The sequence below is a fragment of the Thunnus maccoyii genome, chromosome 19, assembly GCF_910596095.1.
Source record: "Thunnus maccoyii chromosome 19, fThuMac1.1, whole genome shotgun sequence".
NCBI lineage: Eukaryota > Metazoa > Chordata > Actinopteri > Scombriformes > Scombridae > Thunnus > Thunnus maccoyii.
Window position 1 is genome coordinate 21,491,091 of NC_056551.1, and position 14,878 is coordinate 21,505,968.

The 14,878-nt window shown below is 39.2% G+C and overlaps 2 protein-coding genes across 2 annotated transcripts; one reads left to right on the top strand and one right to left on the bottom strand.

Annotated features, from left to right (window-relative positions):
• Positions 1-228: 228 nt before the first annotated feature.
• Positions 229-4,141, top strand: LOC121885820 (proteoglycan 4-like). The gene is made up of 2 exons (XM_042395591.1): positions 229-1,068; positions 1,773-4,141. The coding sequence occupies exons 1-2, from the start codon at positions 879-881 to the stop codon at positions 3,833-3,835; spliced, it is 2,253 nt and encodes a 750-aa protein (XP_042251525.1). The 5' UTR covers positions 229-878; the 3' UTR covers positions 3,836-4,141.
• Positions 4,142-6,210: 2,069 nt separating this feature from the next.
• dipk1b (divergent protein kinase domain 1B) lies at positions 6,211-13,322 on the bottom strand. Its single transcript, XM_042395487.1, has 5 exons — positions 12,670-13,322; positions 11,955-12,089; positions 8,870-8,977; positions 8,071-8,247; positions 6,211-7,732 (listed from the first exon to the last, which is right to left on the bottom strand). Exons 1-5 carry the CDS (start codon positions 12,736-12,738, stop codon positions 6,920-6,922), a joined length of 1,302 nt encoding a protein of 433 aa, XP_042251421.1. The 5' UTR covers positions 12,739-13,322; the 3' UTR covers positions 6,211-6,919.
• Positions 13,323-14,878: the final 1,556 nt, after the last annotated feature.

The window sequence follows — 14,878 nt, forward strand, 5'->3', positions numbered from 1 at the left end:
AAGAGGGTGAAAAAGCAAAAGAAGACAAGTTTATTTTAAAAAGGTTTTCAAAAGATCTGCGCTGATTTGCAGAAATAAAGGTCATGATGATACTCCAAAGACAAAATAACCCTGCATTGGTAAAGACAAACAGTGATCACAAGTTGATACTCATCAAAAATGACTGAAAGACCAAAAATTTAATGATCAAAAATAACTGTATCTGAAGTCACTGGTTCAACATAAGCACACACATTCAAACATACACATTCTGTAAATCAATCCACAGTAATGAAACTGAGTGATCTAACCATTCAATGTAATTAATACACCTGCAGAACAGCTAGAAACTGATGCTGTATTATATCAATCATGGCCAATCAAGGAGAGATCAGGGACCACGGTTGTGTAACATAGGGAGACATCTAGATCTGCCTATCCCAAAAGAAAACTAAACATTTTATGGATAACTAAATAGTGACAATGGAACACCTTTATATACGCTGATGAGGGCCATTTTATGGTGGTTTCACATGCTTAGAAATAATGAAATTCTTGTCACTATCATGTGGATTCATGCACTGTGCTTCCGTTATTTTGCTGATTGTCTTAAGTTTGTTTTACTCAACAGATTACCACAGTGGTATTCTTCTAGTCCACTTTGCTAAATGTGTGTACAATAATAATTTTATTGCAAATACTAAATATTTATAAGCAATAATATGTTGACAAATCTTGTGTGTGTGTGCATGTGTGTGTGTGTGTAACAGAACGGAATCTTCCCTCTATGACACCACAAAGGAACAAATTGGAACTGCTGCACAAACCAGTGCAAACCAGACATTCTGCACACATTTTCACACGTTGTCTTAAGTAAAGGACCGTTATAACTGTCAAAGATGAATACTAGAAAATCTTTACCGTATGGAATGAAAAGCTTGCTGGAGTGTATGTCCAGAGCAACACTCCTCACACAGCCATTTGACACACCGAAATTTCTGTCTACACATGTGAATGAAATGACACATTTCAGCAAAGAGGAATCAAGAGATATCAAGGATGTCGCCTTTAGGTATCAAGAGCAGTGGGGTAAGTCAGAGTGGTATTTTGATTTAGGCATCAATGTGTAGAAGAAGAGAATCTAAGGATCAAACATGCAGTTAACTGCAAGCATAGGCTAAAATCTATAAATATGATATCATATAGATAGTTATATGTACAGATAATGTTCTTTACTTTAAGATTTAAGTAAAGAATCGTCAGCAGTTTCAATTCATTATATGCAGGATGATATGGGCTGTTAATTTAGTTTGAACCTGGAAAATCAAAGAGCACCATGAGTTTGTTCTTGATATTTCATGCTCAATTTCCCATTAAATTAAATGACACAATGTCAAAGACAAACGGGCCTATGTCAAGTGATTCTCCTCATTGCTTTGGTTTACACATTGAGAAGTTCACCTGTAATCAGCCGACCATTGTGGTCATAAAGTCTTGAATATGTTTTTTAATCTTTGCTTGCAATGCCCAGTGGTGATCATTAACTCTAATAAATAGTTTGGTTTTTAGGAAACCATTTTCCTAACGATTCACTCAGCTGTCAAACATATTACTTTTGCTTTTTTACATCAGGTCTATTCTAGACAAAGTATGCACTATACAGATCTGGAAAAATTACAGATACTTGATTGAACTGTGTAATGTATTAATAGTGAGATCAATGTTTTGTACCCATATCCATGTTTTTTATTTTTAAAAAATGTTTTATTCCTGTTTTTTATGGTCCTTTGCAGAGAATAACATATTGAGAAGAGAGAGGTCAGAGACGCCAAAAACATTCCTGGAGGACCCTCCTTCTCCTATATCCACAATGCCCAGTGCATCCTCTGAATCCTTCACTGTATCACCTCCCCCTGAGGTGTGCCGAAAGACACGTAGAGTTTCTTCAGTCAGGGTTCCCCATCGACAAGAGAGTGTTGGTCTCACTGCTGAGGAGATACCTGTCTTTACTAGTCAACCAAGACCAGTGCCACCACCGCATGGAGAGAGAGTTAAGAAACATCGGGTATCAACAGACAGGATTCCCCATCGACAGGAGAGTGTTGGTCTCATTGCTGAAGAGATACCTGCCTCTACTAGTCAACCAAGACCAGTGCCACCTCCGCATAGCGAGAGAGTTAAGAAACATCGGGTATCAACAGACAGGATTCCCCATCGACAGGAGAGTGTTGGTCTCACTGCTGAAGAGATACCTGCCTTTCCTAGTCAACCAAGACCAGTGCCACCACCGCATGGAGAGAGGGTTAAGAAACTTCAGGTATCAACAGACAGGATTCCCCATCAACAGGAGAGTGTTGGTCTCACTGCTGAAGAGATACCTGCCTCTACTAGTCAACCAAGACCAGTGCCACCTCTGCATAGCAAGAGAGTTAAGAAACATCGGGTATCAACAGACAGGATTCCCCATCGACAGGAGAATGTTGGTCTCACTGCTGAAGAGATACCTGCCTTTCCTAGTCAACCAAGACCAGTGCCACCACCGCATGGAGAGAGAGTTAAGAAACGTCGGGTATCAACAGACAGGGTTCCCCATCGACAGAAGAGTGTTGGTCTCACTGCTGAAGAGATACCTACCTCTACTAGTCAACCAAGACCAGTGCCACCACCGCATGGAGAGAGAGTTAAGAAACGTCGGGTATCAACAGACAGGGTTCCCCATCAACAGGAGTGTGTTGGTCTCACTGCTGAAGAGATACCTGCCTCTACTAGTCAACCAAGACCGGTGCCACCTCTGCATAGCAAGAGAGTTAAGAAACATCGGGTATCAACAGACAGGATTCCCCATCGACAGGAGAATGTTGGTCTCACTGCTGAAGAGATACCTACCTCTACTAGTCAACCAAGACCAGTGCCACCACTGCGTGGAGAGAGAGTTAAGAAACGTCGGATATCAACAGACAGGATTCCCCATCGACAGGAGAGTGTTGGTCTCACTGCTGAAGAGATACCTACCTCTACTAGTCAACTGAGACCAGTGCCACCACTGCGTGGAGAGAGGGATAAGAAACGTCGGGTATCAACAGACAGGATTCCCCATCAAAAGGAGACAAAACCATCTCTACCATCTGCATGGCAAGTGCTCCCACCTATCCCACAAAAAGCTGCTTCACAGGGACAAAAATCAACCAAGGGACGTGTCAGTGGTGTCTTTACTTGCCGTCTGACTGACTGTCCTTATCACAATAAACCCATAGAAGGGTCTGCAGTTGACAGGGAATTGGGGCCAATTTGGGTGGATATAGAGCCTACAGTAAACAGGCATCTGGAGCTACAAAAGTTAGAGGAAAAGTGTAGATCATCTCGGTTACGGGTTCCATACAGACCAAAGGGAGGGCCTATTGCAGATCCAGAACTAGCGCCAATAAGAACCAGGGCACAACCTGTGACAAAAAGAACTGGTGCAGAAAGCAACCTGTCTAATAGCAAAAAGGGCACTGCCTACAGTAGACGAGGTGTTGTGTCCAAGGGCACAAACAGTATGAATCTGTCACAAGTGTCTCCGGAGTCCTCTGCATACACCAATTTAGCACATACTGTTCATATTATTAGATACAGCCATGTGCAGGCACAGTTCAGTGACCTTCAACCTCACTCTGCCAGGTTGCGTAACATCACTTTGCAACCTAGTCTTCAGTCCCAATATCAGCAGGTAGCAAAGAGCAGAACCCCCAGTAATCCCACAACAAGACACTTTTTAGCTATGAGCAAATCATCTTATTCATATTTTGTCCTACAAAAAACAATTCTAGGACTTCTTCTGAATAATCCTGATTTGTTTGATAAATACAGGCCCTGATCTCAGTTTTGTCATGCTTCCCACTTGGCACCTATCAGTCTAGGAAGGAGATCTCCTCTTGTGTGGTCCTTCCCAAGGTTTCTTCCAGTTTCACCTGTTAAAAGGTATAATTGGGAGTTTTTCCTTGCCCGCTTGAGGGGGGTGTCCTTACTACTTAGGTTTGGCATGACTTCACAACATTAATTCCTCTGGCTTCTTATATCAATAGAATACTTAAAATTAATTGTACAGTTGTCATTAGGGATGTGCAGAGGGGCCAGTATTTGTATTTGTATCTATATTTGTTGAGGCAGCAAAATCATTTGTATTTGTATTTTAATAGAAGTGGAAAGACGCTTTAAAATCCTGTTTTTGTTTTTATTTGTTTGTTTTTATTTCACTTTTAATTTTAGAATATTAAAGTGTTACAATAAGTGTTCATGAATAAACTACCTTACAAAAGAGGTCCCCACACCGAGTCTTGAACTGGAGTCTCCCAGATCATAGATGGACCACTGCACTGACTACTGAACTAAAGCTTTACTCATTGCCTCATTGCAGGCAGACCTCCACCTATTTATACACCCATAACACAGAGACAGCACGCCCTGTAACATGTAGGGAAGAACTTCAAAGGCGATTATTGCTTTGCACTTTTCATTTATTGCCTATTTTTTTACAACCTAACTTTGTGGAAAGGAGAAGGGGAACAACATGTTATGGAGAGTCCCTTGGGAGCACTTTGCATGTGTCAGTAGGAAATGTGCATCATGTAGCAGGTGGATGTGACTCCCCTTGTTTATACCTGCTGATGGACATAACAGTGGAGCAGAGGAAAGAGACATGCAGGTATTTGACATACCATACATTTTTTTTCTTCCCAAAAACAAATAATTTTTAAAATATTTGTACAAAATAAATATTCGTAAAAACAAAACAAAACACTATTTGTGCTTTGCCGAATAATGTATTTGTATTCGGGCACACCACCCCTAGATATCATATTTCATACTTCTAAAGTTATTGCAGTCGTGAAGAAGCACAATTCAGGTACAAGTGAGGCTTAGGCTACATAACTGGTTCAGTACAATCCTTGAATAAAAATTTTTTTTTCTAAACATTGTAACATTTTTACAACAGCAGTATACAATAAACACAAACAGTGAATATTTAGTGTATTTATTGTATTTATTTGTAAAGGTACGATAATCTTCAGTTGAACCAGTGATGTCTTGAGTGGGTCTTGGCAATCAAAATGACATACACTGCTTTGCCAAGAACTTGTTCTACTCTCAGATGTCTTTATTTCAGCAAAACATCATCACTGTTCAAACATACTGTAAATGTTCCACCCCTGTCTGAATTAGACTCTTTTATGTCCTTGCCTAATTTAATATTTTAAATTTACCTGTTTTACAAAAAGAGTGTCTGAAAGAATTTTGTTTTTTAACTTTTCAGTGACCACAGGACTTTTGCATTTGTTTTGGATTTTCATTTAAACAAATGTATGTCAATTTATGATCTGATAAAATAGAACTAGCGATGTTCATATCATAGACTTATTGTATTAAATTGAAAGGCACCACCATACATAAATTCTTTATTGAAGTGTATACTGTACATACTATGGTGCTAAGTATAATCATGTAGGTTTGTGGCCTTCATCAAGGTTTTAGACATTTTAGGGGTTTTAGACATTTAAATAAGATGGTTGTGAAACAACCAAAATTTTTTTTTACAAAGGTTAAAACAAAACGTATAAGAAAACCAATCATATACAAACAGACACACGTCAGCCAGTGGGGTATTCACACATACAGCAAACGGGTTGGGTATGTGGTCATGTGGTTTGAGGCCAATCACATCCCCAGATTGGCAGATAGGCAAGGAGTGTATCCAGTAATGGACATAAATGACACCATATTAGGTCCATAATGGCAGTCATTGGCTGACAAGTGTGTCCTTGTACACAACTAATTGACTTTTTTGTTTTGTACCCATGTTATTTAAATGTCTAAAACCCTGATAAAGGCCATGAGGGTCCGTGCATGAAGTATAATTCATTTGCAGTTGTTCACGTTGTATAATAAAAACCCCAATTTTTGGGGTTATTACCAGATTTCATTGTCTTAAGAGGTGCAATACAATTCAGCGCACTAAAGTGTCCGCCTGTTCCATGCAAACGAATTATACTTCATGCACGGACCCATGAGCTAAAACATGCTGGTCTCATAATAAATTTATTCTTTATACTGTGAAAAGTGATGTTTCAAATGTTAGGGTAAAACACCTTCCTGAGTAGATAATACGTTGGCATGAGCCTGTGCAGTATTAACTCCTGCTTATGTATCAAACACCAGAACCAGGTTATGAAGAAAAATGTGGAGAAAAATCATTTTTTGAACCAACTTTATTTATGGATTAGTAGACCAGTGAGGTTTAATCATATCTGATCATCCTTTACAACTCCAGTCTGTTTCATGTTTGATTTGAATGCATTATCAATATCAGATGAATGCAAGGAAGGACATTTCAGGGCTACTGTAAAACTGCATTGTTCCATCCATTATTTGTATCTTATCTCTGCTTTAAATGCAGATTCACCTATACACAGGAAACAACAATGGTCTAACATTATTTACAGTTGTATAAAAACTGTCACACCTCATCACAATTTGACATTCTGTCTCTACTGAGAACAGACAAAAGATGTATTAATCTTTAAATCATCCAGTGTTGGTTTCTTTATTTTAAAAACAAATTATTTAATTACAGAATTTTACAAATAAAATTATTGGCAATGTCCTGAGAACAATATGTCTAAATAGATGAATGTGCTTCTCAAAATAAAGCATTTGAAAAAAAAAGGCATGACAGGGCATTTATGAGTTTTAAGGGAACAAGTTTGTTTTATCTGCTGTTTCATATTGTATATTCATTATTTCACAGTTTCCTGTTATTCACAGTCAATGTAGAGTGAAAATACATTTACACCACCACCCTCTAAAACATTTTGCAAAGTTTTATCAGCAATAACTATTCATATTTTCATGTAAGAATTAACTCATTATGTAGAAATACAGATTGAATGGTCTCAACCTGCTTTCAAGAGTACTGGGTGTTAGAAATTTTCTTCCACAATAATGTCTTCAGGTTGTTAAGGACTAGAGAGTGGTGAACCTCCATCTGGCTTGCCAGACCGCTGAGTGTCACACATGTGCGTAGCTGCTTTTCCAGATCCCCACGGAGATCTGAAGGTGCTCCAAAAAGCAGAAAATCCTGCAGCAACACACACACCTTGGCAAGATTGGGCTGTACAACCTCAGTATTACACTGCTTCACTAGTCGATCACAGGTGGCCGTGCAGTCACGGCCATATGTACAGTCTGCATTTGTCTCACAGCGGCGTCCCCTCAAATATCCCCGAACAACTGCCTCAGATGCCACACTGCGCAGATTGGCCATCTTGCAGTCATATTTTGCGTTGTAGCCCACGTGGCGAGGACTGGCATCACATATTAGGAAACTCCCGTAGGACCCATGGAAGACCTCTTCCACAAACTCCAGCAGGCCGATGGTGATGCGAGCCCTGCGGGGCCAGGCTGGTGCGAGCCAGTGGTTCAGGCTGGAACTCAAGGCCTCTGGGACCAGAGCCTCCAGGTAATGAGGCACCTCTAGCCTGTAGAGGGAGCTGTGGCCCACACGTTCTGTCACATACAAGTCTCCACAGAAGCCTAGCAGTTTGGGGGTGTGCTCCTTCTCCTGCAGTGCCACCATCAGGAGGAACTCATTGATCTGGAGAAGAGCCCAGATAGACTTGGCTTCCGCCAGAGACACTTTTCCATCCTGGTTGACATCGGCCAGGGTGATGATCCTGTCCACCAAAGTGCTCAAAGATGGCTGCTCACCAAGGTTAGCCTGCAGGAAGGGGGTAGACACAATTTGGTTATTGTGTGGTAATTAATAAAAACATCAAATAAGTAATTAATATGTAGTCTGTAACACAATCCCTTAATACAGCCTGTGTTTACCTTGCGTTTCTATATCTGAGATGAATTGATTCACATACTTTTTACACATACTCATACATATTGGCACATTTATTTGTATATATTAGGCAACTACGCAACTGAATTTTCAATTGATTTGGTTGATTTCCACACAAAAGTTGATCTGGAGTCTAATCGGGTGCTGGATAGTTGTTCCATACAATATATCTTATTATGACAGATTATAATTAACTGAGAAAAAAATACCTTGAGGAAACTGTGCAGCATCTCTTTAAATTCATCCATAGAGGTTCCACGTGTGGGTTTGTCAAACAAGCTCATCTCCTGTCGCAGCACAGAGTCCGGAGTCCCGTCGGTCTTCACTTGATCCTCAATATTGCACTTGATCACAACAGGTCTCTCCTTCCACAGTCCACTGTACACCTGCAAGGAGAAAAGTGTGAGGACAGTAAGAAATGCAATATGTCTGCATGCTATGTTTTTGTTATTATTTGTTATTACAGGCATTTATGATTTACTACAACTGCCTACAGGTCTGCTTTTCACACTGATTTACAATTAGCTGTTATTCAAATGAGCACTACGCTTTTCACATGAAATAAAACATATTTTCTATTTGATACCAAATATAGACCAAACATTTCTCCTGTGGTCCAATTTTTGGTGTTATTTTTACTGATTTAGTGGGTAACCCCTATACTAAATTTTGTTTTCCTTTAGAAAAACAAATTAAATGTTCTTCCCTAATGAAGTGAGAATGTCATCTTATTGACATTATATTTACCATTTACTGAAGTGTGTGTGTGTGTGTGTGTGTGTGTGTGTGTGTGAGGGGGGGGGGGTTGAATTTGAATATTCCACAGCCTGAGAGTTATGTGCTAATATTTTAAAAGCATTAATGAAAACTGTGCCACAACAGTTATATGAATAAAACATTTTAAATGTGCAAAATGCTTGTGCAACTTGTGGTTGTTTGGAACCTGACTGTTTTCTTTAGTCGAGATTTACTGAGTAGGTGTGTGTGTGCGGTCCGTGTTTATTTTACCTGATGCGTAGAGGAGGTGGACATGCAGCGCTGCAGGGTTAGAGATCTCTGATCACACAATGCCTTGCAGGATGAGCCTGATATTATACCTCTTCTGTAGTGATCACACTGTAAAAAGGAAACAGGAAATGCACTGAGTTAACAACAGGAAACCGACAGGAAAATCTCCCAAGTGTTTCACTCTCTTGCAAAGCTAAATCCAACATCAAGTATATACATCAAGTATTTTAAGACTTCTGTTTATTTCACCCTCCAATGTCAGTAAACACTTACCAGAACCTATGCGGACATTGTTTACTGACATAAGTCATTGTCCTCTAACTAGCCTTTTTTTTGCCTCCACTTCCTCTGTTCACGTGTGCCATGAATTTCTAACATCTCAACTTATTCCACCACAGACCAACTTGCTCCGCAAATCTCATATCTCCACCTGCTAAAGGGCACAGGTACAGGATGGTTTACCATCAAAAATAACAACAAGTATTTCCACACATGGGAAGAGAAAAAATTACTGGAATGTATGTCCAGAGCAACACTCTAAGCACAGCCAGATGACACATGGCATCCCAAAATGTATGTCCAAACATTTGGACTTAATTAGACAATTTAGGGAAGATGGATAAAGAGATGCCAAGGAGGTCAAGTCCAAGTGTGGCAAAAATCTTAATCGACTGCAAAAGCTCTGCATTGCAAATATCAGTAATGTTGTCTCATAACTTTCTAAACAGCACAGGGTACCATACTATACTACCAGTGCTAGTATATAAGTATACGAGTATAATAATCAAACTTGGATTTCGACTAAGTGTTTGAGTTTCATGCTGATATTAATGTGATAGGTATTAAGTGTATTAAGAGGGGATCTCTTATTGACCAGTATGAACAGGAGGAATCATTACAGCAGGCAAAACCTGTTTTAATGTGCATATTGACACCTGTCTATAGTTTTAAGACAAACATGAAAAATCACAAACTTTTCCTTAAATGGCATTTACCTAGTAAGGCTATTTTGATCTCAGTATACACAAATGTTCCATTGCATTTTGATACATTTATAACTATCAACACATCATTAAACACACTACAATCTGACGTGATTTCATTTACTGTGGCACAATTATTATAGGTTTGTATAGGTACACACTATTGCACTCCAATAGTGTGTACCTATACTGTGAATAACTTGCTAAAATATGAACAGCAGTCAAGTCAAATAATAAAAGACATTAACTGACAATACATTTGTGCAAACAGATATTCTGTTGATAACAATGTGTGAATATGTTTCTAAAAATGCAATCGTACTGTATGTGGGCTTTAAATGTACAGTAGTCAGCTCTGATGTGGTGGAAACTCCTCCAGTTGGCTCAGAAGCAGCCATCAGAGGTCATGTGATGTGTCAACCTTCACACTCACACAGATGGAGTATGAAACCTCAGTAACACACAAGGCAAAAGGATCTGAAGCTAATGAATTAAAAACACAAGTCATATCAAGGTATACCAACCACCTCAATTTATTTTTTTCTACTCACCTCCAACCTTTACTCAATGCAAGCTTTTGCAATCATCCTACTAAACAGGAGCACCAAACTGCAGCCATTAAGATTGCATTGTTTTAAATGGCATTTATGTTCAAAAGAAGACAATGCAAGCTGCTGTTACAACCCAGAAATTTTGCACAAAGATTAAAAATTGGGAACTGGGGGGAAGAAGGTGTTCCTTAAGATCTTTCATGGACATTTGTGACCTGCTTCACCAATGTACTCCAGCACTGTTTGTACTGATATAGGTCACTCATTGTAGTTTGCACTATATAATCAGATGCCCGAGGCAGAGCAAAGCAAGCTGTTTCCCCCTTTTTCCAATCATTGTGTGTACCGTCTAAAACAACGGCACACACGTTCACTAACTGTACATCCGTGAACATGCAATCACACACACACTGCTGTGCAGATCTGATTATTGGCTATATTGAGTTTCCATCATTGATCTTTCATCGTGCATTAATTAGTTTTCCTGTAAATCACCGTCCTGTTCCTCGGAGACTCGTTAAATGTCAATGCCTGTTCTGTTCTCGACAGCTGAAACCTCTGGGAACAGCTGGACACAGTAGGAGAGTAGTTAAGCTATAGGCTGTATCTTTGCCCTGCATTAAAGGTCTTGTTTGAAATAGGAGGCCAACACAAGCAGTCCCTAAACTGTCCCTCATCTTCCTCAAAAAAGTCCTCCTGTCCAGTCGACCTTGTTTTGAAACCTTGCATACTATTTAGGTGTTGAAGCGCTTTACTGCAGCAGCTGGAAAGTTATTTTCTTATTCTATGTAGCCTGTATTATGCCTATTCTTCTTTTTCTGCCTTAGGATTGTCTGCAGGTCTAAGACACAGCTAGAACAACAACAAATTAGCTGGGTCCAAATCTTCCTCTAACATACTCCAAAATTGTATAAATTTGCCAGATTGTAGACATATAATAGTGTATTTTCGGCTCAAAACAAATCACTTCTGTATTGATTTGAATGTGTGTAATTATAGTCCTCCTATATTGGATTTGCCCTGTGGTGCACCTGTTATGCGGATCTTATACTGTGGTTATACACCACTAAGTGACCATTAAATCAGTAACATGATATTAAATCAATAAAGCTGGGCAAAGCATAACCACACTGGAGTACAGATTTGGTTGAGCAGCTGAATGTGAAGACATGATGATGAAGTAACCTAAATTTATGATTCCTCACCTTCCTGTACCATCCTGATATTAGGGCTACATCTAACGATTATTTTCACTGTTGATTATTTTCTTGATTAATCATTTTGTCTGTAAAATGTCAGAAAGTAGAGAAAAATGCCCCTTTTAGCTTCTTAGAGACCAAGATGATGCAAAAATGCAAAGACCTTCAGTTTACTATCATTTTTGACAAAGAAAAGCTTAAAATCATCGCATTTGAGAAGATGCAACCAGCAAATGTTTGGCATTTTTGCTTGATAGATGACTAAAATGATCATTTTGATGATCAGTTTTGTCACTGTCACACTGATAAAGTTATGATATTGATTTTCATGAAACTGAGAAACCATACTTACAATGACCATATGGCAGACATGCCCACGGCAGAGCTCAGAGTAGGAGGCATACTGCATGTAGATGACCCAGCTGGCAATGAGGATGCCCAGCCATGCCAGGAGAAGGTATTTCACCTTGATGGCTGGGAGACGACTCTTTGGAGGGGAGAGAGAAGAAAATACAGTAAGTAACAGTACAGAGGTATTAGCAACAAAATGTAAAGTATTAAAAGTAAAAAATACTCATTATGCAGAATGGCCTCTGGCAGTATTATGTTATTATATTATTGGATCATTGTGGCATTAACATGTAAGCAGTACTTCAATGTTCATATAATCATATATAACAATGTAACAAATTAAATTGATCACAAGTTCAAGTTGTTGTTGTAAATAAATGTAGTGGAGTAAAACATAAAGTAGCATAAAATGGAAATATCCAAATAAAGTGCGAGTACCTCAAAATTGTACTCAAGTAGGCTACAGTACTTGAGTAAATGTATTTAATTACTTCCCACTGCTGAGGCCTGCACACAACAATGGATGAATGAATGAACAGCTGACTTTAAGAGAAAACCGAGATAGCCGATATGTTAATTATGATATGTGATTTATGAGCACTGTACAAGGAAGCCATCGACGCAGATTTTGCCCTGTGTGTTTGACATGCACGCAGGTAAACCGTGTGTGGACCGTTTTATGGCAACAAAAGCAGCTGCAGCATGCTTGTCCGTACCTGCAGGGCTTTGGACAGAGGGCAGAATAGCACCAAATGAACCAGTCTCCGCAAAGCTCTGGGCATCATGAGCGACTCTGTTGGGAGGCAGCGGAGCGAGAAACCAGGGATTCCTGTCTGATCACATCCTCACTGCAACCTACGCCATGCGTCGCAAAAACCCACACAAAACTCAATCTAATAATTACGCGCAGCATATGCCATGATAATTTCCTCAGCCTTTAAATCTTTTTTGACAGCACACGGGGCTGACAAAGCATAAATGGTTTATACAAATTGGTTTCATAATCCAGTTCTTTGATCAAAAATCATTCGCCGGAGAAAAATAATAGCGCGTCCTTCAGATTTCAGCTCCATATGAGCCAGAAAAATCTCAGGATCTCCTCTTCAGCGTCCAGCTGCCATCACAAGCGAATCCCATGAATGTAAGAAACAGTCTGTTCGTCGACACTGATCATAATTGTGACACATAAATAGCCAGCGGGTCTCCCGGTGAGCTCGCAGCCTCTCTCTCCCCGCGACTCATCACTGCGCTTCTTTAAAGGGAAAGATGCGGGACCTCAGCTGTGCCATGGTTTTGTACCTCCGACAAAAAATCTTGCCTGCGTTTCCTGTCCTTATTGAGGAAACACAGGTCACCCTGCCTTTACATATTTACAGTAGTGGAGGAAACACTCAGATCATGGATGCATAATAAGAGCTCTTATAATACATCCATGACTCAGATCCTTTACTTAAGCAAATGTACTTCCTACATTTAAGATCCTACTGAAGTAAAAGTGCAGAAGAATTATTAGCTAAATGTACTTAAAGTAAAGTAAAAGTAGTCTACTTGGCAGTTGTGACTGTGATATCACCTGGGTGTAGGAAAGAAGAATAAACAAACTTTTTTTGTGAAATGTTGGAAAGTTCTAGTACCTCTTTGGGCACACACAGGGGTGATAAGCCAAAAAGTTTGGGAACTACTAATTTAATCTTTAACTTTTTGTATTTTATAAAATTATATATTATATAGCTACATTATTTAATGTAAAAGTTTAATCTGAAGTAAGTAACTGGCTGTCAAATAAAAGTAGATGAATAAAAAGTACAATATTTCCTCCTGCATTGTTGTGGAGTAGAAGTACAAAGTAGCATCAATGTCCGTGCATGAAGTATAATTCATTTGCAGTTGTTGAAAACCCCAATTTTTGAGGGTATTACCAGATTTAATTGTCTTAAGAGGTGTAATACAATTCAGCACGCTAAAGTGTCCGCTTGTTCCATTATCCAACCTATGCAAAGAAAATTGAAACAGGAAGTCGGGAGCCGGAAACAGAGACAGCTCGCCTTCAAAGTAAAAGTTGCGCGTTTTGAAGCGTGTTGGCCGCAGCTCAATTTAAGGAGAGGCCACAATAAATAAATAAACAAATAGCCTAAATAATGAACATAATTCATAACTTCTTTTACACACGTTGGAGATAAAACTATGTAAAAAAGAAAGAAAGAAAGAAACAGAGGCGGCGGAACCAACCAAGGGATTTTCAAAGTTACGTACAGGTGAGTTCAACTGTATGTTTGTGGTCTGTTTGTCTTGTTGTGTGCATGACTTTATCAAGTTAACCTTTCCAACCAAACACAGCTTAAGTTATTTACCTGCCCACCACCGTAGCTAACTGTTAGCTTCAGAGGATAACCAACGCTAGCAATGCTAATTGATTGGTAGCTAACAAACTGCGGTTTTATGCTAACGTTACTCCTTTATTATTATCAGCTTTTGCACATCATTTAGATTATTTGCTATGTGAAATTTCTACTTAAAGTTATGGGAGAAGTGAATTAACTGAAACCTCTTCAGTCATATATGTAGGGATTAGGGGTGTTTTGACATGCGTTTTTGATTTATTAAGCTCACAAATGTTTACATTACCAGCATTGTTTTTGTGCATGCAGACTGCAAAGTAAAGAAATATAAATATAATAAATGTCATGTGTCCTATTTGACAGGTGTGGGACCTCCATTGGTATGCTGATGCATAAACTCATCCAGTGACTGCACCAGGATAACCTGGAAACAGCCAGAAGAAACTAGCAGCTGATAAGTAGAGAGCAGTAAAGTCCATCTGAATGATGGACTTTACTCTGCTGTATATGTAATGTTCTCCACTGGCATTGTCATCACCTGACCTCAGTCCAGCTGAGCAGGTGTGTCACTTGCCGTAAATCAGAC